General features: G+C 37.5%; 2 protein-coding genes and 1 non-coding gene across 4 annotated transcripts; 2 read left to right on the top strand and 1 right to left on the bottom strand.

The window, feature by feature from the left end:
• Window positions 1-1,963: 1,963 nt before the first annotated feature.
• On the top strand, window positions 1,964-13,554 carry LOC132616743 (thiosulfate/3-mercaptopyruvate sulfurtransferase 1, mitochondrial-like). 2 transcript variants are annotated; one of them, XM_060331369.1, is made up of 12 exons: window positions 1,964-2,305; window positions 2,693-2,878; window positions 3,030-3,089; window positions 3,334-3,396; window positions 3,647-3,771; window positions 3,852-4,014; window positions 5,019-5,078; window positions 11,880-11,938; window positions 12,117-12,198; window positions 12,510-12,573; window positions 12,837-12,904; window positions 13,017-13,554. In XM_060331369.1, the coding sequence occupies exons 1-12, from the start codon at window positions 2,240-2,242 to the stop codon at window positions 13,116-13,118; spliced, it is 1,098 nt and encodes a 365-aa protein (XP_060187352.1). In that variant the 5' UTR covers window positions 1,964-2,239; the 3' UTR covers window positions 13,119-13,554. The 2 variants fall into 2 exon arrangements, with proteins under 2 accessions (XP_060187352.1, XP_060187351.1); XM_060331368.1 differs by having other exon boundaries at window positions 1,970-2,305; window positions 2,690-2,878.
• Window positions 13,555-15,107: 1,553 nt separating this feature from the next.
• TRNAR-CCG (transfer RNA arginine (anticodon CCG)) lies at window positions 15,108-15,180 on the top strand. The gene has a single exon. It is a non-coding gene; the product is annotated as a tRNA-Arg (tRNA).
• Window positions 15,181-16,300: 1,120 nt separating this feature from the next.
• On the bottom strand, window positions 16,301-19,082 carry LOC132616742 (phosphoglycerate kinase, cytosolic). The gene is made up of 6 exons (XM_060331367.1): window positions 18,762-19,082; window positions 18,111-18,188; window positions 17,760-18,020; window positions 17,256-17,573; window positions 16,924-17,082; window positions 16,301-16,778 (listed from the first exon to the last, which is right to left on the bottom strand). Exons 1-6 carry the CDS (start codon window positions 18,954-18,956, stop codon window positions 16,584-16,586), a joined length of 1,206 nt encoding a protein of 401 aa, XP_060187350.1. The 5' UTR covers window positions 18,957-19,082; the 3' UTR covers window positions 16,301-16,583.
• Window positions 19,083-20,060: the final 978 nt, after the last annotated feature.

The raw sequence follows: 20,060 nt of genomic DNA, 5'->3' as shown, positions 1-20,060 counted from the left end.
TTACACCTACGTATACACAAGTGATCGTCGTCAATCATCTCCATAGGAAGTTTCGAATAGCTAAACGCTAATTACCAAGATTTGCACAAGTACTTTCACTTGGTGAACAGACGAGCAATATATAGCAAATCAATATTAACATCATACAAATTAAAGTAAAATTTCCCAACAAGTCAATCGGTTATATGATCATCCTAACACTTCAATTTCATTGATCAATACAGCATTCTTAACCCTTATCTTCAATGGATTAAATATTGACCTTGGGCGCAACATGTATATATCTTTAGAATTGCATACATGCCTAAGCAAAATTAGTCTTATTTGTATATGTCTTGGGCACTACGAATAGTTTTTCTTACAAATATAAAAATGACATACAAAGAAAATTATTGTAGATAAGTAAAATTAAAAATTACATGCAAAGAAAATTATTGTAGATAAGTAAAACGAAGGTATACACATTAATATTTACATGTAGTTTAAATCATTTGTTTCTATCAAGAAAATGGATTTTTACAATGTAAATGCTCAAAAACTATATCAAACATATGAAACGGTACATCGTCTGAATAAGAATATAATACATGATTGTTAGTCTTGAACCTCTTTATTTAAAATACATAAATGGCCCAACAACCTGGCATTAACAAAACAAAAATGGAAAAAAGAAGAAAAAAAAAACAGAAAATAATTTTACTCTAAGAAACGACTAAGATGTATGATCATTTAGAAGCCTGCCAAAATTTCTTAAAAACCATCTTTATCCAATCGACTTGTAATTTTATGCCTTATTAACTTATGCAAATTTATTCTTTTATTGCACTGTACCTGCAAAGTCATCATCAACATCATTTATTATACCACCAATCAAAATATATATATATTTCCAATAAAACTTCATGCATGATATGAAACTCCAGATGTATTGGTGTCTTCTAATTAACATTAATTTAAAAATTAGGGAAAAACCTATAGGAAAGGGAAGGTTAAAAATAAGTAATTATGTGAAGAATAAATTACAACTTTATATATATATACTCATCTGAGAAGTTGAATTGGTGTAGTAATATTACTTTTCCTGCACAAAATATGAGTAAAGGGAATTATATTTACCATCACAATACTTCATAATCATATATATATATATATATATATATATATATATTTCCAATAAAACTTCACGCATGATATGAAACTCCAGATGTATTAGTGTCTTCTAATTAACATTAATTTAAAAATTAGGGAAAGACCTATAGGAAAGGGAAGGTTAAAAATAAGTAATTATGTGAAGAATAAATTACAACTTTATATATATATATATATATATATACTCATATGAGAAGTTGAATTGGTGTAGTAATATTACTTTTCCTGCACAAAATATGAGCAAAGGGAATTATATTTACCATCACAATACTTCATAATCATCCTATAAATTCATGCACAAATCTTGGCCACAAATGGACGTTGATTTTTTCTCCCTTTCCTTTTCCATTTTTGGCCACCTGATTTTCTCGTTTCACTCCAAATTTTATGCAGAATCCCCAAAATTCCTCCTCGTCCTTTTACATTATATTTACCATCACAATACTTCATAATCATCCTATAAATTCATCACATATAATATAATGTAAAGGAGTCCCAAAAAAAAAAAAAAAGAGAGAAGAGAAGGAGAATAGAACTCCCATTAATATTTTGTTATCCCTATTGCTTCTTTAGTACAAAAAGAGAAAAAAAAATGTCTAAGAAATCTTAAATACATTATGCTCTGCTACCCTATCTCATTACTCATCAAATAACGTTGACGCGAAGGCCGACTTCTGAAAAACAATAGGGAATCCTCTGACATTAGATTCTTTTCCTATCTTTGAAGGTGAAATCCACAAGAAAAAGAGGTGAGATTTGAAATGAAAGAGGGTGTGTGCTTAAATCAAATGTTGTTAGAAGTAATATTTATAGGTTTAATGCAAGCTAGAGGTATATTTACATAAGCAAAAAAAGAGTTGTTGTGAAGTTGAGCAAAATAGAGTTAGTAAAGTACTTTTTTGTCACTTAAAAAAAGGTTTAACAAGTTTAGTAGAAAAAGGTAAAAGGGTGTGACCAAATAGAGGCGAAAAAAAAGATGGGGGACAAATTGCGAATATGTCCGGCGGTTAACAGAGGAGGTCGTTGATGAGCCAGCCATTCACTCGCTACTGGAATAGGGTTTGAGCTACGATTCAATTGTAATTGTCTTATGGCGTCGGGGCTACTATCCAGGACTCTCTTTGCTCACCGCCTTCTTAACTCTCCCAATTTCTTTGTAAGTTGCCCTTTTTTCTTTCGAAATATGCAATTTGATTTTAAATGCTTTTTCGCCCTTATCAAGAAATGTTTTTCGGGGCACACAGTCTTACATAGTTATTGATCCTTTGCTATCTGAAAAAATAATTACAGTCTCACTAGTGCATCTTTTTTTTTTTTTTTTTAATTGATGACTTGTAATGGAAACGTTTTAAGTGTACTTGCTTACTTAACCGCACTTCATCGGAGGAATTTATTACTTTCAACTCCATGAGAAATTATGTTAGCGTTATGACCTGGCTTTGCCTCTAGATTTTCAGTTTCTTGTATTCAGATGACGAGTATGTTTCTGCTTTGCTTAATTTATTAAAATAAATGTTCCTCATTTGCTTAATCCTGTCAGAAGAAACCATTCTTCTCCCAAGCTGCACCAACCTATTTCTCTAACAAGGTGGTGGGTTCTGTTACTTGTCGTGTGGCTTCATCAAGACTAGGAACACGGCCGACATTCACAACACAAGCTGTCTCCACCAATGAACCTGTAGTTTCAGTTGATTGGCTCCATGCAAACCTCAAAGAGCCTGATGTGAAGGTGTGTGATTGAACTTTTTTACTTGTTGTTCCTTCCTCCAGGGATTCATGGTCATTTAAGACAGTGATGCTATTCAATCTAGCATTTCTCTTTTGATTCTTTCCCTATGCTTAGAGAACTTAGAGATTTTTCTTTTTCTTTTTTCATGCAGGTGTTAGATGCATCTTGGTACATGCCAAACGAGCAGAGAAACCCTTTTCAAGAGTACCAGGTGCTGACCCCTGATTGATACCTATATTAATGGAACCACTTTATTCTTACTTGATTAGAAAAAAAAATGGAACTACTTTTTCTTGATTCAAATGCCTGCGTTGCTTTGTTGAATATATTCATAGACGGAAAATCTTCATCCTATACTAGAACCCTGTGTGGTCTATTTGTTCAACTCTCTCCCCTTCCTATTTTTGTTAATTTTTTTTTTTTTTTGTGTGTTTTGGTGTATTCTATTTGAACAGGTGGCACACATTCCGGGAACACTCTTCTTTGATGTAGATGGTATATCAGATCGTACAACAAACGTAAGACATACTTGTCCAAATTTTATTTCTTCCTTTTGAGAATATTTTGCTTCATAATGTAATCTTTCACAGTATGGAACATCTTCGCTGGCGTCAGTCTATCATTCTTCCGTCCTTCTCATTGAAATCATCTGTTCTATAGAATCTATACCTTACAGATGTTTCATCTAACCATTCAACATGCTTGTGAGGTAGATCATGTCATCTTTTTATCATATAGAAAGCTTTATTTCTCTGTTGATGTTATCAGTTGCCACATATGCTGCCATCTGAAGAAGCATTTGCAGCTGCTGTATCTTCTCTTGGAATTGAGAACAAAGACGGGGTTGTTGTCTATGATGGGAAGGGCATTTTTAGTGCAGCTCGTGTATGGTGGTGAGTTAACTCATTATTGTGAAAGGCAGATAAGCTCATTTTGTACGAAATGACTAACAAATTACAAAATGGATAATCAGGATGTTTCGAGTTTTTGGACATGACAGAGTTTGGGTTTTAGATGGTGGCTTGCCAAGATGGCGTGCTTCTGGATATGATGTCGAATCCAGCGCGTCTGGTGACGCAATTTTGAAAGCTAGCGCTGCCAGTGAAGCAATAGAGAAAGTATATCAAGGACAGACGGTAAGTAAAAGCTTATTTCCTGTGAGCTGCATTATTCTCGTGTATCTTAAAACCGAAATTGGTACAACAAAGAATCTCTCTTTAACCCTGATAGATGGCACAATTGAAGCAATAGGACTAGAATTTAGTAGTGGCATTCTCTCTGTGCTAAATGCCTCCAGGGATGTGGTTCAGTGGTACGAGCACAGAGCTGGATGCGTGAGTTAGGCGTATGTCACGGGTTCGAATTGTTGGCCACTACCCTTGGAGATTTTCTCGGGTTTAAAAGATAATGTCTCTGAGAAAAATTCAATTCCTTCTTGTGCTACTTTAATGAGATAACTATTTTGTTAAATAGGGTCTATCTTGATGAGGAGAAATCCAAGTAGACACGGGTCATGACTTCCTTTACACGAGAACAATTGAAGTTGAAAAGTCAGAGGTAGTTATCCACTTGTTAAGTGGGATCACATGATAAATTTAAAGAAAGATTTGTTACTAAATATAGATATGCTGAGAGAAAAGTCTCAACACAGGATAAAAAGCGGCTACTGGTTCCCTTGTAGTCCATAGGTGTAATTCTAACATCAGGGATCATGTGGTAAAAGCTTAAGAATTCCTTCTTCTCTCATGTTTGTGGGCCACAATGCCAAAGGGAGTTTAAGGAACTAAAGGTTTAATTATTAGATGAAGCATCAAAGGAAAAAAACAATTTGATATTTGACAGTTACCTCTTTCCTGAATGCTTTATTCTTTTCTGAAGAGTAAACAATTTGATGATTGAGAGTTTCCTCCGACTTGAATGCTTTCTTTTTTTTCCTGGAGAGGTAGGCTGAGAAAGTGAGGGATTGAGGTATCTTATAATTGGGCATGCCACACTACAAATGTCTTTTCAAGTACTTTTTTCAAGGAGGAAATTAAGAGCGTCCTTTTATTAATTTTTATATCCACAATCCTTCTAGCTACTGGAATTCTGCTTCTAATGTACATTACTTAATATTACCCTAAGAACTTCTTGTTTGCAGGTTGCACCTATTACCTATCAGACCAAGTTTCAGCCACGTCTCGTCTGGACCCTTGATCAGGTTTGTGTGCTTTCTCCTGCAGCTCTTGTCTGGAGCTTTGTAACAGTACGCTATTGAACTGGTTCTAATGGCATGGATATGCACTCAATCACGTTACTTCCTTGGGAAAAGGGTCAAATTCACCCTCCAATTATCGTTGATAGTTTAGATTTGTCCTCCGTTAGAGTTTTGGTTCATATTTACCCCTCCCGTTAAGAAACTTGTTACATTTACCCTTATCACTAACGGATTTGCTGACTAGGAGCCCTTAACTATCCACATAGATGCCATGTGTATATATAATTTTCCTTTTACTTTATATCATACCAATGAAATTTTGTCATGTAATTTTCTTTTTCTATTAAAAAAAATTACAATACCTAATCTTCTTCTCCATCAAACCACCACTTCCCCTTCTTCTTCTCCGCCATCCCCGCCGTCCACCGCCGCCGGTTAAATTACTAAAAATTAACCCATCACTTTCCCACTTTCTTACCCAAACCATTACTTCTCCATCTAGCTCCCACCCAATAAGAAAATTGGCTCAGCAGCAAGGAAACAGCTCTAAACTCAACAACATAAGCAAGACTTATTTGTAATCCAACTGTAACTACAAACCCCATCAAAGTACTAGTTGGGAACAGCTACGAATATCAACAGAACCCCGCTTCACTAATTGGAAAAAAAAAGTGAAATTAAACAGTAACTACAAACCCCATATGCAAAAAAAAAAAAAAAAAAAAAAAAAAAAAAAAACAAGCTTTATTACTTTTAGAGACCCATATTTGTTTTCTTTAAATTTTTAGCCACTAGTAATCAAAATAAACAAGACCCATTTGAATTTCAAAAAATAAAAATAAACAAGACCCTTTTGGAATTTAACAGTAACTACAAACAAGGTCTAGGTCTGGTTGGGTGGGAATTTAATTTTTAGTAATTTAACCGGCGGCGGTGGAGGGCATTGGACAGCGGTGACAGTGGTGGAGAAGAAGAAGGTGAAGTGGTGGTTTGATGGAAAAGAAGATTAGGTATTATAATTTTTTTTTAATAGAAAAAGAAAATTACATGGCAAAATTTCATTGGTACGATATAAAGTAAAGGAAAAATTATATATACACATGGCGTCTATGTGGATAGATAAAGGCTCCTAGTCAGCAATCCGTTAGTGATAAGGGTAAATGTAACAAGTTTCTTAAAGGAAGGTTAAATATGAACCAAAACTAACGGAGGGCAAATTGAAGCTATGAGCCTGTTTGGCTTAGCTTATAAGTTGCTGAAAACAGCTTATAGCTTTTTTGAGTTTTTTGGCTGACCAGCTTATAAGCCATTTTGTGCTTAAAATAAGCCCAAAAAAATAAGTTAGGGTAGCCGAACTTATTTTTTTTTTTGGCTTATAAGCTGTTTTCAGCTTATAACAACAACAACATAACCAGTGAGTCCCACAATGTGGGGTCTGGGGAGGGTAGATTGTACGCAGACCTTACCCCTATCTTAGGTAGGGAGGCTGTTTCCGGAAGACCCTCGGCTCAAGGAAAAGCATAGGAAAGGTTAGATACGGGTAAACAATTCAAAGCAATTATGAAAATGAAAACAACGAAAGTGAATAAACCATTCTGTGCAAACAGATACTCGTAGAAATCAAGGGACAAGAAACTAAAGATCAATACAACTACTCGCAAGAAAGGATAAACGCGACTACCTTCTACCGTGATCTGAGTCCTCCATACCCTCCTATCTAAGGTTATGTCCTCGGTAAGCTGAAAATGCGCCATGTCCTGTCTAATCACCTCTCCTTAATACTTCTTCGGCCTACCTCTACCTCTTCTGAAACCGTCCATAGCCAGCCTCTTGCCCTCTGCACTGGGGCATTTGTGCCTCTCCGCATCACATGCCCAAACCATCTCAGCCTCGCTTCCCGCATCTTGTCCTCCACCGAGGCTACTCCTACCTTGTCTTTTATAACTTCATTCCTAATCCTATCGCTCCTAGTGTTCCCACACATCCATCACAACATTCTCATTTACGCCACTTTCATCTTCTGAACGTGAGACTTCTTGACTGGCCAACACTCCGCCCCATACAACATAGTCGGTAGGGGTGTACATGGACCGGGTTGGTTTGAATTTTTCAAATATCAAACCAAACCAATTGTATCGGGTTTTTAAATCGATAAACCAACAAAAATCGGGGTTTTCACTCTCGGATTTTTCAGATTAGTCGGGGTTTTTTTTTTTTTTTTGGGTTCAATACGAAGCATCTTATAATGGCATTTGCTTGACCAAAAATAAGCATCTTACCCTTCTATTTCTAAAAATGTAAAGTGAAAAATGTGTGGTGAATTCGTTGACTCATTAAATAAAAAATTCATAATAATTGAATCAAATAAATATAGAGCATGCATGTGATGTATAACTATAACAATCAAACAGAATGTAGTAACAAATAACTTCAATATTGTTCCGTAAAATGAGTTTTAGTTAGCTTTTAAACATTTGCTTAAAAAGCCTATCGCTAAATGAACAAAAAGATTATAACTCAAACTAGCATTAAGAATTCATTATACACCACAAATACTTACAAGGAGGATCATACAAGAGGTGTTTGTTAGAGGTTCCCAGTGGACAACACTCATAAAAAGATTGGACGAGCTGATTTTCTCCCCTTAGTCTACTAGTTTTGTTTATTGTCTGAGTTGTTTTGATGTGATAAAGGCTAGTTTTGATAATTGTTAGGCTGTTGTGCCCTAGTAGTGTTTTGACATTGGACATCAGTAGCTATTTGTAATGAAACTCTTTTAATTGCCAAAAAAGAATTAATTATACAATCGGATGTGGTACCAATTCTTAAACGGATTGCATCACGAATGAAGCTGACTAATCAATGCTCAAAAGTGATAAAGTTATACACATATTTATAAATTATATATACAACAACAACAACAACCCAGTGAAATCCCATATCTTGGGGTCTGGGGAGGGTAGAATGTACGCAGACCTTACTCCTACCAAGGTTGGATGGCTGTTTCCGAGAGACCCTCGGCTCAATAGAAGCATAAAAAGGGAGTAAGATAAGGTTAAAAGATTCAAAACGATATTGCAATGAAATAATGCAAGCTTAACAGTAAAACAGGATAATCAGGGAATTCAAAGCGATATTTATAAATTGTATATGTATAAAATATTTATAAATTGTATATATATAATCGGTTTGGTCTCGGTTTGACTTTTTTAGTTAAAATCAAACCTATTATGATCGGGTTTTTTTACCCAACACCAAACCAAACCAAACAAACCACTAGGTTTTTTTTTTCCGGTTTGGTTTGGTTTGTCAGTTTGGTGCGGTTTGTCAGTTTTCTTTGTACAACCCTAATAGTCGGCCTAACCACCACTTTGTAGAACTTGCCTTTGAGTTTTGGTGGCACTTTTTTGTCGCACGACACTCCAGAGGCAAGCCTCCATTTCATCCACCCTGCACTAATACGGTGTGTGACGTCATCATCAATCTCCCCATTTCCTTGTATAATAGACTCAAGATACTTGAAACTATCTATCTTCTGTATGACCTGGGTGCCAAGCTTCACTTCCACGTCAACCTCATGCACTATATCGCTGAACTTGCATTCCAAGTACTCTGTCTTAGTCCTACTCAACTTGAACCCTTTAGACTCTACAGTTTGTCTTAATTCCGCTGCGAATCTCGTCAATCAGGACTATGTCATCCGCGAATAACATACACCATGGCACCTCACCTTGAATTTGTCGCGTCAATCCATCCATCAGCAAGGAAAATAAAAATGGGCTAAGAGTTGATCCCTAATGCAACCTCATCATAACTGGAAAGTGCTTCGAGTCTCCTCCCATAGTCTTTACCCTGGTCTTGACCCCATCATACATGTCCTTGATCGCCCTAATGTACGCCACAAGTACACCTCTAGCCTCCAAGCATCTCTATAGAACTTCTCTCCGCACTTTGTCGTATGCCTTTTCTAGGTCGATGAACACCATGTGTAAGTCCCTCTTCCTATACTGCTTCACCAGTCTCCGTACAAGATGAATAGCTTCTGTAGTAGAGCGTCCCGGCATGAATCCGAACTGGTTCTCTGAAATAGATACGTCTCTCCGCACCCTCATCTCCACCACCCTTTCCCACACTTTCATAGTGTGGCTTAGCAGCTTGGTTCTCAGGTAGGTCGAGGGATAGGAATGGGGTAGGCATTTTAGTAGATAGTGACCTAAGAGACCAGGTGGTAGGGGTTAAGAGGGTCAATGATAGGATGATGATGATTAAGCTGGTCGTTGGAGGGTTTATTTTGCACATTATTAGTGCTTACGCGCCTCAAGCGGGTTTGGGAGAGGAGGAGAAGAGACGTTTTTGGAAGGATTTGGACGAGATGGTGGGAGGTGTACCGCCCACTGAGAAGATATTCATAGGAGGATATTTTAATGGACACATCGGGTCAATTTCCCCGGGGGGGGGAGGGGGTGGGGGGGTTATGACGATATGCATAGAGGTTGTGGTTTCAGGGACAGGAACGGAGGAGGAGTTGCACTGTTGGATTTCGCAAAAGCCTTTGGGTTGGTAGTAGCCAATTCGAGTTTCCCGAAGAAGGAGGAGCACTTGGTAATTTTTTGTAGTTCGGTGGCTAAGACGCAAATAGACTTTTACTCCTTAGGAAGGGCGATAAAGGTCTCTGTAAAGACTGCAAGGTGATTCTGAAGCTAAGCCAAACGGGCCCTATAAACTAGGGCTGCGTATCGGGTGGTTCGGTTCGGGTTTGAAAGTTATCGGTTAAACTTATCAGTTATCGGTTTGCAGACATGTTAAACCGTTAAAGAACCATTAAGATATCGGTTAATGGGTTATTGGTTAATCGATTTTTGATCGTTATCGGTTTAACCGTTAAGATATCACACGAAATTTTTTCAAGAACAAAGAACCCATTTTCAAAGCAGAATCAGAAACGAATTAACGAGATGCAAAATGAATAAAGTAGCTACAAAAGAAAGTGCCTGCAGCAGTTAGCTATAAATGGAGTTTGAAACTGGAAGCTGGCTGACATCTCCAAGACGTTTAAAACTTGAAACCTTTTCTTCATATTTACATGAATCCTAGTTCCCAGACCGCTGCTGACAGCTTTCCAATTTGACAAAGTTGTCTTTTTATGCTTCTTCATCCGAGTCCTCAACAACTCTCCTCATTTTTGCTCTCTTTACCCGTTGCATCAGTGGCACAAACTTGTAGAGAGGAGCTGTTAGCTGCCTGCAAGTTATTTCCACAAGCATTTGGTACTTGATGCTTGGTAAAGTTTGTTTCACACCTTTGGAAGCAATTAGAAGCTTTGACATTCGGGCTAAGTTCTTGTAAAACCTTGCAGCTAACTTCACTAGTGAGAAATAAATTGACTTAGGATTTACTAAGTAATTATATATGGAAGGGTAATAATGGAATGAATTCACTGGGCTGGACTCCACAAATTATATATGAAAGGTTATATATGGAAGGGTATAATTGTAATTAAATAAATGGTTATCGGGTTATCGGTTCACCCGTTAACAAAAGTGGTGAACCCGAGACCCGAACCAATACCCCAATAACTATAGAACACCACCCGATACCCGAACCATTAACCCACTAACCCGAACCATTAACCCAATAACCCAATTATCGGTTCGGATTATTGGTTTAACCGTTAACATGCACAGCCCTACTATAAACGATAGTTGGATGGTAAATTTGACCCTTTACCCTACTTCCTATCACTCTGCAATTTCAAACTGATGGTCGATCTAGGAACAAATAGATCATGCACAAAACTTACAAATTGTAATGTAGTGTGTTTCAAATTGCAAGCGGGCTCATTAGTCCTTGGATCTTTTGTACATCCAGAACCCACTAACATTGGCTCAAACCCTTGTATTTTTGTGAAAAATTCATTTAATATGTACAAATAATGTATTCAGAACCCAGTAAACAAAAAATATTCTAGCTCAGAACCCATAAATTAAAATCCTTGGCTCCACCTCTATCTACTTCCCTTGAGTGAGACGTAAAACTCCTCAAAGTTGGAAGTAAATCTGGGCCATGAATTTTCGTGGTTTTTCTTTGGTGGATCCTGTATCAACACTTAGGTCTAATGGTTTTATATGTGGGTTGTAGTCCAAATAACAAATTCTTCGTCCTTCTTCTAGATATGTCAAGCAGTTTGAAGTTTTTGATATACTTTTAAAAGTAAATGAATGCAGTATTCAGTATACTTCCCTTAGTTAGTATTCCCTCCTTTGCTGTTTTATCATGACTTCGTTGCTCTTGCTATTTCTAATTTTTACATGATTTTGATTTGCTTGTCCGTATCTGACTCTTTTCCCTTATTTTCCTTATTTTATTTTGACCCGAGGGTCTTTCGGAAACAACCTCCCTACCTTTCAAGGTGGGGGTAAGGTCTGCGTACACTTTACCCTCCCCAGACCCCACATTGTGGGATTCAACTGGGTATGTTATTGTTGTTGTTGTAGTTAGTACTCCCTCCGTCCCAATTTATGTGTCTCTCTTTCCTTTTTAGTCCGTCTAAAAAATGAATGACAACTTTATATATTAGTAATACTTCAACTTTAATTTTACCTGTCACCCTTAATGAAATGATTTCTAGCCACACAAAATTCTATGGTTTGTTTTAGACCACAAGTTTCAAAAGTCTTTTTTTATTTCTTAAACTTTGTGCCAAATCAAATACCTTCATATAAAATGGGATGGAGGGAACGGAGGGAGTAATTGAATATGTGATCATTCTTCTAACTTTTTGATGTGTAATGTTTATACTTTCAGGTTTGGAAGAACGTTGAAGAGACAACATATCAGCATATAGATGCTCGATCTAAAGCTAGGTACTTTAGTTTGTGGGAGAACTACTACTTAATATATAATGCACTAGTAGCTAAGCTATTTTTTTTTTCTCTTTTTCCAATTATGTTCGGATGAGATGACACATGGGTCTTTTGTGTCACTTATGTTGTGGCTCCTAAAGCATCCACTATAGTTCTGATTTGGCTTGCCCCTTTTCAGGTTTGATGGTGTTGCACCAGAGCCTCGAAAAGGAATAAGAAGTGGTCATGTACCTGGGAGCAAGTGCATTCCTTTTACACAGGTGAAGGTCTATTAGTGAAAGAGATGTGATTTTTCAAACTTCTTCTCTACTAAAAGCCATTATCTGCAGTGGAGGAATGGAATAGGGTTCGATTTTTAATTGGTTAGATTATTTACTGAAGCATTTGATACCTTTTGATCTAATGTGGAAGTTGACTTTAATCACTGGTAATCCAGATTATCTAGCGCATGAAATTTGTGCTAGAGCGATTATCTCTTTTTTTTCTAAATATTGATCCCTGCTTACTAATTCTTGGATTAAGCTCTGTAATCATGTATGCGTATCTGGCTCATCTTGGTGATTGCATGCAGATGCTGGATGGCTCTCAGACACTATTATCTAATGAAGAGCTCAAGAAAAAGTTTGATCAGGAAGGTAAGAACAGCTTCCTCTTGCTTGATGGACTTGCATTGGTAGTAAAATGTTAATATATTTTCATATGTACAAAATTGTATGTAATACAGTCTCAAATTTCAATGTAGTGGTAAATTTGAAAAGGCGTTCCCTTTGAAATAAAGAGTTGGTCATATATCATCCAAACTCGTAATTTAATCATCTTTGCATCTGGTCCTCTTTGGCCATACTATAAATTGTCCATACTTTTTCTGTTGCATGTATGATAACATTTTCTTCTATAGGTATCTCTTTGGACAAACCTATAGTAACTTCCTGTGGCACTGGGGTAACAGCTTGCATACTTGCCTTGGTTAGTTGAACTCTCTCTCTCTTTCGATCTCCTTGTATAATCAATGTCCTGTATCCTGCTTTTGATTTACTGTTGGCACAAGGAGATTTTCAAAGTCTTTTCATCTTTGTAGGGCCTCCATCGACTTGGAAAGACTGATGTTCCAGTCTATGATGGTTCGTGGACAGAATGGGGAGGACATCCAGATGCACCAGTTTCCACATCTGAAGCGTAGATTCTACATGCTTTCAACGAGTGCATCTATATATGACTTTACAAGGTCTACCTTGTCCGTTTAATTTCTTATTGGTGAATATGACAGCAGCGGTTGTATCATGGAATAATGAATAGTATTATATTCAAAGATAGTTATGGCACATAAATATGTCAACAGTCTCCTATGGTGGGAAGCCAAAAGAGGGTCTGGAGACGAGTTGCCAATGGATTCTAATCCCGTCAGGACTTATTTTATTGCTTATATGCTACACTGTTGTGGTAGGATTTGGATGCTAGTAGTATGGATCTAGTAGGCAGGGGAAATCAGACCTGTTTTTGAAAGAGAGAGGGTGCAAGCTCGCCGGAAAATGTTGCTCAAAGGGGTTATCAGCCCATTCACAAGGTGGAGGGGGTATTGTTTTCATAATATTAATGGTTAAGTGGGTTAAGCTGAATTCATACGGACTATTTGATCAAGAGTCCAGTTTTTTCTGATATTTAATAAGCAAACAATCCTGTGCTCCGTTTCACACGAGCACCAATAACAAAGTGGACGGTCAATGGATTGAGGGTTTTTTCAGACAACAAAGAATTCTCTTTCTTTTCAACTTTTTTTTTTTGGGGGGTATCCCACAACTCATTTTTAAGATGTTGAGCAGTTGTGACTTGTGCATGTGCATGTCTCATTATCTGTTGTGTAAACTGGGTGAGATGCACGTTAGTCTTCAACAAGAACTAAGTTATTAAGCACCTTGACGCTAACCAATAAAGAGATTTTGGATTTAGAAACGTGCCGTTTCCATGCGTGTCTTGGACTCCCTTGCTCAAAGTTATTTGTACCTTCACTTGCACATGCAGTTTGATGATAAAAACCTCAAGAAAGAATAATAGCTTCGTGTGAATGAATATAAAGTACAATTTAAACGGATTAAAGTGCAAATTATCTTTAAGAAGTGAAACATAGCATAGAGTATTTTATTTAGTCATATTAAGCATACGAGTAGGAGACAAATATTCACGGGTTTAGAGTAGAAAGGGTGTTTCGTAATTCATGGGTTGCGACTATTCACTAGTGAGCGTTGGTCATAACATAACGTTTGAAGCAAAGAGATGCTTTCTTTCAAAACCAAAAGGTGCCACCGTTTCGTTAACGGCTTCCAACGTCCCTTTTGACACACACACACACACACACACACATATATATATATATATATATATATATATATATTCGTGTGTTATGTGGTATGCCTAGTATCATATCATCATAAATACATAGCACTTCAGATTGTAGAATTAATAGCCGTCACCTTCAGCAAAAGTATATATACTAGGAGGAAAACAGGAATGGCCGCCGCCAATGCAAACCTACTGGAACCTGATGGTAAGATACTGAAGGATGTCAACGACATTAATGTGGATGATGATGATTCAAAGGCCAATTTTCTCGAAGAAGTTAATGGAGAAATCCATGAGGCACAAAGCAGCGATGAACCATCCAAAACAGGAGTAGGGAATACGGAGGCTGACGAAATGAAGGAGCACTCGGATGAAGATGACAAGAAGAATCAGACTACGCCAGTGTCAACATGTGATGATATGAATATGCATGGAAACGGAGATACTTTTATGGGTGATGATGACGTGAAGGAGATGAATGAGGAGGAAGCCATAGCAATGGAAGAGCTTATATCAAACCTTCACATTGGGGAATTACCTACTATGGGGAAAAAAGAAGCGAAGAAGCCAGTGCTACTACTCAATAACTTGAGATGTCGAGGTCGCTCCACCTTATTATTGTTTTATCGTCTTTGGAGACAACACCTTGTCAAGAAACCTCCTCCTCCTATGTAATATTATCTTATGTTTTTTATTCCCCCACCCCCTTTGCCCCCGTTAAAACTGCATTGTTATTCTGGAATGTAACTGCTACTGGCTAGTATTATAGTATTGTATTTCAAAGGGCCGCTATTTAATTTCTTTAATAATGGGTGAAGAGACAACAACAGGTGATCGCGTGGCCTAATGGATAAGGCGCTCGCCTCCGGAGCGGGAGATTATGGGTTCGAGTCCCATCGTGATCGCTGCATCTTATTTTTGTCCTCGCTTCTCTTTTTTGCTGTACAAATCTATATCCATCTACTTATGCACCCTTGTAAAAGGCTATACATGCAAGAGGAGTAAGTAACAGAACTAATCCTACATTTAGCTTGTTTCTCTATCCCCTCTTCTTTACACCCCGGGCAAAGTTGCAGACATTATACAAACCCACTCTGCTGTTCAAATGCTCAACTCCACAACGGATGCATTGTACAGTGATAACCTTTCCACTTCCCAAGGCTTATTATCTACACTCTCCTTATTTCAACCTGACCACGACAAATAAAAGAAAACCAACACCGCTAAGTTGGAGAGTTTGCTTCCCTCTTACAATACAGCATATATTTTAGAATAACAAAGCACGTCCTCCTAGAGGCTGCGGATTAAGAAAGGTCCCTCCTTATATTGTACCACTATATAGCATGTTGAAGTTTCTGCAAACAATATGAACTCTTTTTCTTATAAAGTTAAAAGAAAATTATGAATATCTTAATTCCGTCAAGAACAGCCTACCACTTAAATATATACACTACTCATTTGTATTTTGCGATAGTTCCAAACATTCAATCTTCTCAAACTCCTCCCTGTATATATAAACAAAGACTACATATGTTTAGGCCCTTAAGACTATTGAGAGAACAATAACAATAGCTAGGATTCTTTCGGCAGCCTTGAGGCGGTAGGATCACTGTTACAGAACCGAAGACCAACGATATCAATTGAAGCAATTTTCCTCCATCTAAAAATAGTTCAACTTCTTTCTGCACGGCCACAACTCCCAAGTGTGCTTCAAATGTATGTATTATCATATTCAACTTTTAACGATTTCGAATTCAACAACTAATTTGAAATGTTTAAGCATTAGAAGAGAAAGTTACATGTACGCTACGCACTTTACTAATCTAGTAAAAGAAACGAAAACTTCCCATTGGCCACTACAAATAAACCTCCCTTCATCTTCAGTAACTAGCATTTGAACATTTAAGCAGGGATTTCTATTTTTGACCCTATAAATCTTAGAATAATAATGCCATAATTTTTCTTGCAAGTCTGAACAAACCTAGAGAAAAGGCAAAATAAACAATACTAAAAGAAAGCTCGATGCAAGTAAAACTCCAATCCCCAAAAAAGGATCTGATAACTGACAGTAACTCATTAGTTATTTCAAGTTATCAACCATGGAAGATTCTCTAATCAAAAGAGAAAGTACCTCGGTGCCCTGCATACTGCAGGGCACATAACGGAGGCCCAGAAAGTACTTATTACAGTTTGATCCACCACCATACAAGACTCTACAGATCCAAATCCGCTCTAGATTAAAATCCAGACATGAAAGCTAACGAAAGGTGCAAAAGAAAAAAAAGGAGCAAGCATAAGCATATATTGCTTAGGCATCATCTAGGGCGAGCACCCCAGGAAGTTGCTTCCCCTCCAGAAGCTCCAAGCTAGCACCCCCACCAGTTGATATGTGACTCATCTTCTCGGCAAGTCCTACCTTCTCAACTGCAGCTACAGAATCACCACCACCTATGATGGTTGTCACTCCCTTTCCACTAAGCTCTGCCAGTTTATGGGCAATAGCCTGGCCACAAAAATAACATCAGCTGCAATTAATCTCCAATAATCTCAAAGCATAATATTCCCAGTAGAATAACAACTCCTAAATCCTAAAGGCACAAATCTACCAGCACAACTTAAAAAAAAATAAAAAAATCTCCATTTTATACCTCCGTTCCAGCAGCAAACTTTTCAAACTCAAACACCCCCATTGGTCCATTCCAGATGATAGTCTTGGTGGTATCCAAGGCAGTGCCAAAGGACTTGATTGCATCAGGTCCAATATCTAATCCCATCCAGCCATCAGGAATTTCAGAAGCTGGAACAATCTAAAAATACCAAAGAAAATCAAGTCAGCCAAGACCCTAAAACAGGTACTGCTGAAAAAAGTATTCATCTTCCAACTCAAGAAAGCAGTTAAACATATATAACAGCAGTTAGTTCTTACTCTTCAAGATAAAATTGACCTAATAAAGCAGTTTATACAGACGAGGGATCTTACCTTGCTGTTTGCATCAGCAGCAAACTTGTCCGCAATCACTACATCAGTGGGAAGCAATAGAGATACTCCTTTTGCCTTTGCCTTCTCCATGAGAGATGTTGCCAAGTCAAGCTTGTCCTCCTCCACTAGTGATGATCCAACAGCGTACCCTTGGGCCTTGTAGAAAGTGAAGATCATTCCTCCACCAAGCAATAACACATCAACCTTCTCCAAGAGTGACTCTATAACACCAATCTTACTTGATACTTTTGAACCACCAACAATGGCAGCAAATGGTTTCTGTGGATTTGACACAGCTCCTACTAAATAGTCAAGTTCCTACAAGCATTGACGATCAAGGGTTATACGAAAATAGTAACTGCTGAATCGCAATTAACCATCCAACTACTTGCAACACAATTGAGAAACTCTCAAATTAATAATTTCTCCTAGAACTATGCATAATTCCTCTACTTTTTAAAAATGTTTTCCTCCATTTGACAGCCTGAAATCTTAGATTAGTACCTTCTGCATAAGGAATCCAGCAACAGCTGGTTTCAAGAACTTAGCAACCCCTTCTGTGGAAGCATGGGCTCTATGAGCAGTCCCAAATGCATCATTGACGTACAAATCTGCAAGAGAAGCCAACTTCTTGGCAAACTCAGGCTCATTCTTCTCCTCTTCTTTATAGAATCTCACATTCTCCAGAAGCAAAACTCCTCCTTCCGGTAGTTCAGCAACCAATTTCTCAACTTCTGGGCCAACTGAATCATTTGCCATCTTTACCTGAGCAGAATTAGCAAATAGAAACCTTCTTAAACTGGACTAAAAGAAAGAAGGAGTCAACCAAGAATGAAAACAGAACAGCATACAAACCTCAACTCCCAATAGTTCTGAAAGTCTAGGCACAAGTGGCTTTAAGCTGTACTTTGGAGTGACACCTTTAGGGCGACCCTGATAAAAAGCAGACAATCAGAGAACACATAGAGAAAGCACCCAAATAAATAATAATTAAAAAAAAAACAGAGAATTTCATCAGCCATGCAAAGACCACGAGTATCAAAGCCTAAATAGAACTTTCAATCAGTGAAAATTCCAGAGCTGAATGAAAAAAGAAGTTAGCATCACAAACCAAAGATCTAGGAATAAAGGAGAAAAAAACAGTCATCTCACAATCAGATATCCTCATCTCACTAGGACAGACATCCAAAGAACCATTTATGCTTGGTATTGTGCCGTGCAGCATCTCTCCTCAGCATATATGTTTATAGTTCCACTTTGGATACTCAGATAAATCCAGAAAAGTTTGATAAGCTCCAGATGTTGATTGAGCTATAGTGTCTTACTCTAACCTTACATATGTTCATCCTTTTTCGCTAAACCTAGTAGCCAGGCACACAATGAAAAATGCACAAGAGCAGAACAAATGCATGTTTAGATTAAATCCGAAGGTGCAACAAAATCTGTGACGAAATGAGAGAGCGAAGAATGTATAGCAGGTAAGATTGAAAGAGTTAAAGAGCTTACAAGATGAGAGGCAAGGATGAGACGAGCACCATTGTGCATCAAGTAGTTGATGGTAGGCACAGCAGCTCTGATTCTGGTATCATCGGTGATGTTGAAGGCGTCATCCAATGGAACGTTCAGATCAACTCTCACGAATACTCTCTTCCCCTTCAGATCTGCTTCTTTCAGTGATCCCACGCTCTTCTTCGCCGCCATCTTCTATATATAGCACAAACAGATCAGCAAAAGTAAGTGTTTGATAATAAAGCACAATCAGATCTTTCGTCGGAGAAACCAAAGTGTGATAATCGCTGGAATGGTCGAGGATGCCTTAAATAGGGAAAGTCCTGCGCGTTCCTCGCACTCGCCTTTTATTTTCCCTGGCGCACATTGTTTTGCCTAAATAGTGGGCGGGCTTGGGCCACGCCCCAAAACCATCCTTCTTACATTTTCTGGTCCACCAATTAATTATTAATAATGGCAGGAGTTTCAACTTCCGATTCTCTTTTTCTAATTCAATTTATGCAATAACATACTATTTGTTCTGGTTGTGTTATTTTGAAAACGAAGCATGAAACATCCAGCCACTTCACCCATAGTTATAATAAAAATAAAATAGCTCTTGTGAATATTTGAAGACAGACTAACTCATGTCATGAAATTGCTTCTCCATTTGATTGCTACTGTTCTGCCAATCAATGTAAGTATGAATGCTATCATATTGCATAGCTATATCATATTAATGGCATTCATTTATTATTTATGTGATTAAAAAGTGAAGTACTAACAAATATATGCTAAATGAGCTCTCCAACCTAAAAGGCCCCGCTCTCCTTTTTTATGTATTACGATGGTGGAATGCACTCAAGAGGGCGTCAACCAATTTGGAATGATAGCCTGGACCAAAGAGGGGTGCCAATCGTGACCAAGCGGAGGCCATTGTTCCGTGTAAATTGTTCCTCATTAATTAAAAAGAGAAAATTAATGAGTTTATATGTTAATTGAGCTCAACAAGGAATTCAGTTTCCTAATTCCAACTCAATAACATTTTATCATTGGGAGTTATATATCTTCCAACTTTCTTCTCAATAATAATCGCTCGAGCTTCATTCAGAATTTTTAAAAAAATTCGCAGTAATACAAATCCAAATTTGATTTCTTTTTCTCCTTTTTACTATGGATCAATTCGCTTCCAAGTTAAAAACTTGTCACTTGAAAAGTCCCCGAACAGATGAAAGCCAAGGATAAAACTTGTGTTTTTGCCTTTTCTGGGCTTCTTTTTTAAGTGCCGAAATACTCATTCTTAACTTTTCATCACAA

Source organism: Lycium barbarum, chromosome 11 (genome assembly GCF_019175385.1).
Source record: "Lycium barbarum isolate Lr01 chromosome 11, ASM1917538v2, whole genome shotgun sequence".
In the NCBI taxonomy this organism is placed as follows: Eukaryota; Viridiplantae; Streptophyta; class Magnoliopsida; order Solanales; family Solanaceae; genus Lycium; species Lycium barbarum.
This window is presented reverse-complemented; position numbering and strand designations above follow the sequence as displayed.

Excerpts from the sequence above, each read along its gene's own strand:
- LOC132616743 (XM_060331368.1), top strand. The coding sequence starts at position 2,240 with ATGGCGTCGGGGCTACTATCCAGGACTCTCTTTGCTCACCGCCTTCTT. Across the intron at positions 3,397-3,646 it reads TATCAGATCGTACAACAAAC|TTGCCACATATGCTGCCATC; the intron begins GTAAGACATACT and ends TGATGTTATCAG. Across the intron at positions 11,939-12,116 it reads GATGCTCGATCTAAAGCTAG|GTTTGATGGTGTTGCACCAG; the intron begins GTACTTTAGTTT and ends GCCCCTTTTCAG.
- LOC132616742 (XM_060331367.1), bottom strand. The coding sequence starts at position 18,956 with ATGGCGGCGAAGAAGAGCGTGGGATCACTGAAAGAAGCAGATCTGAAG. Across the intron at positions 18,021-18,110 it reads CAGAACTATTGGGAGTTGAG|GTAAAGATGGCAAATGATTC; the intron begins GTTTGTATGCTG and ends AATTCTGCTCAG. Across the intron at positions 17,574-17,759 it reads CTGGATTCCTTATGCAGAAG|GAACTTGACTATTTAGTAGG; the intron begins GTACTAATCTAA and ends CAATGCTTGTAG.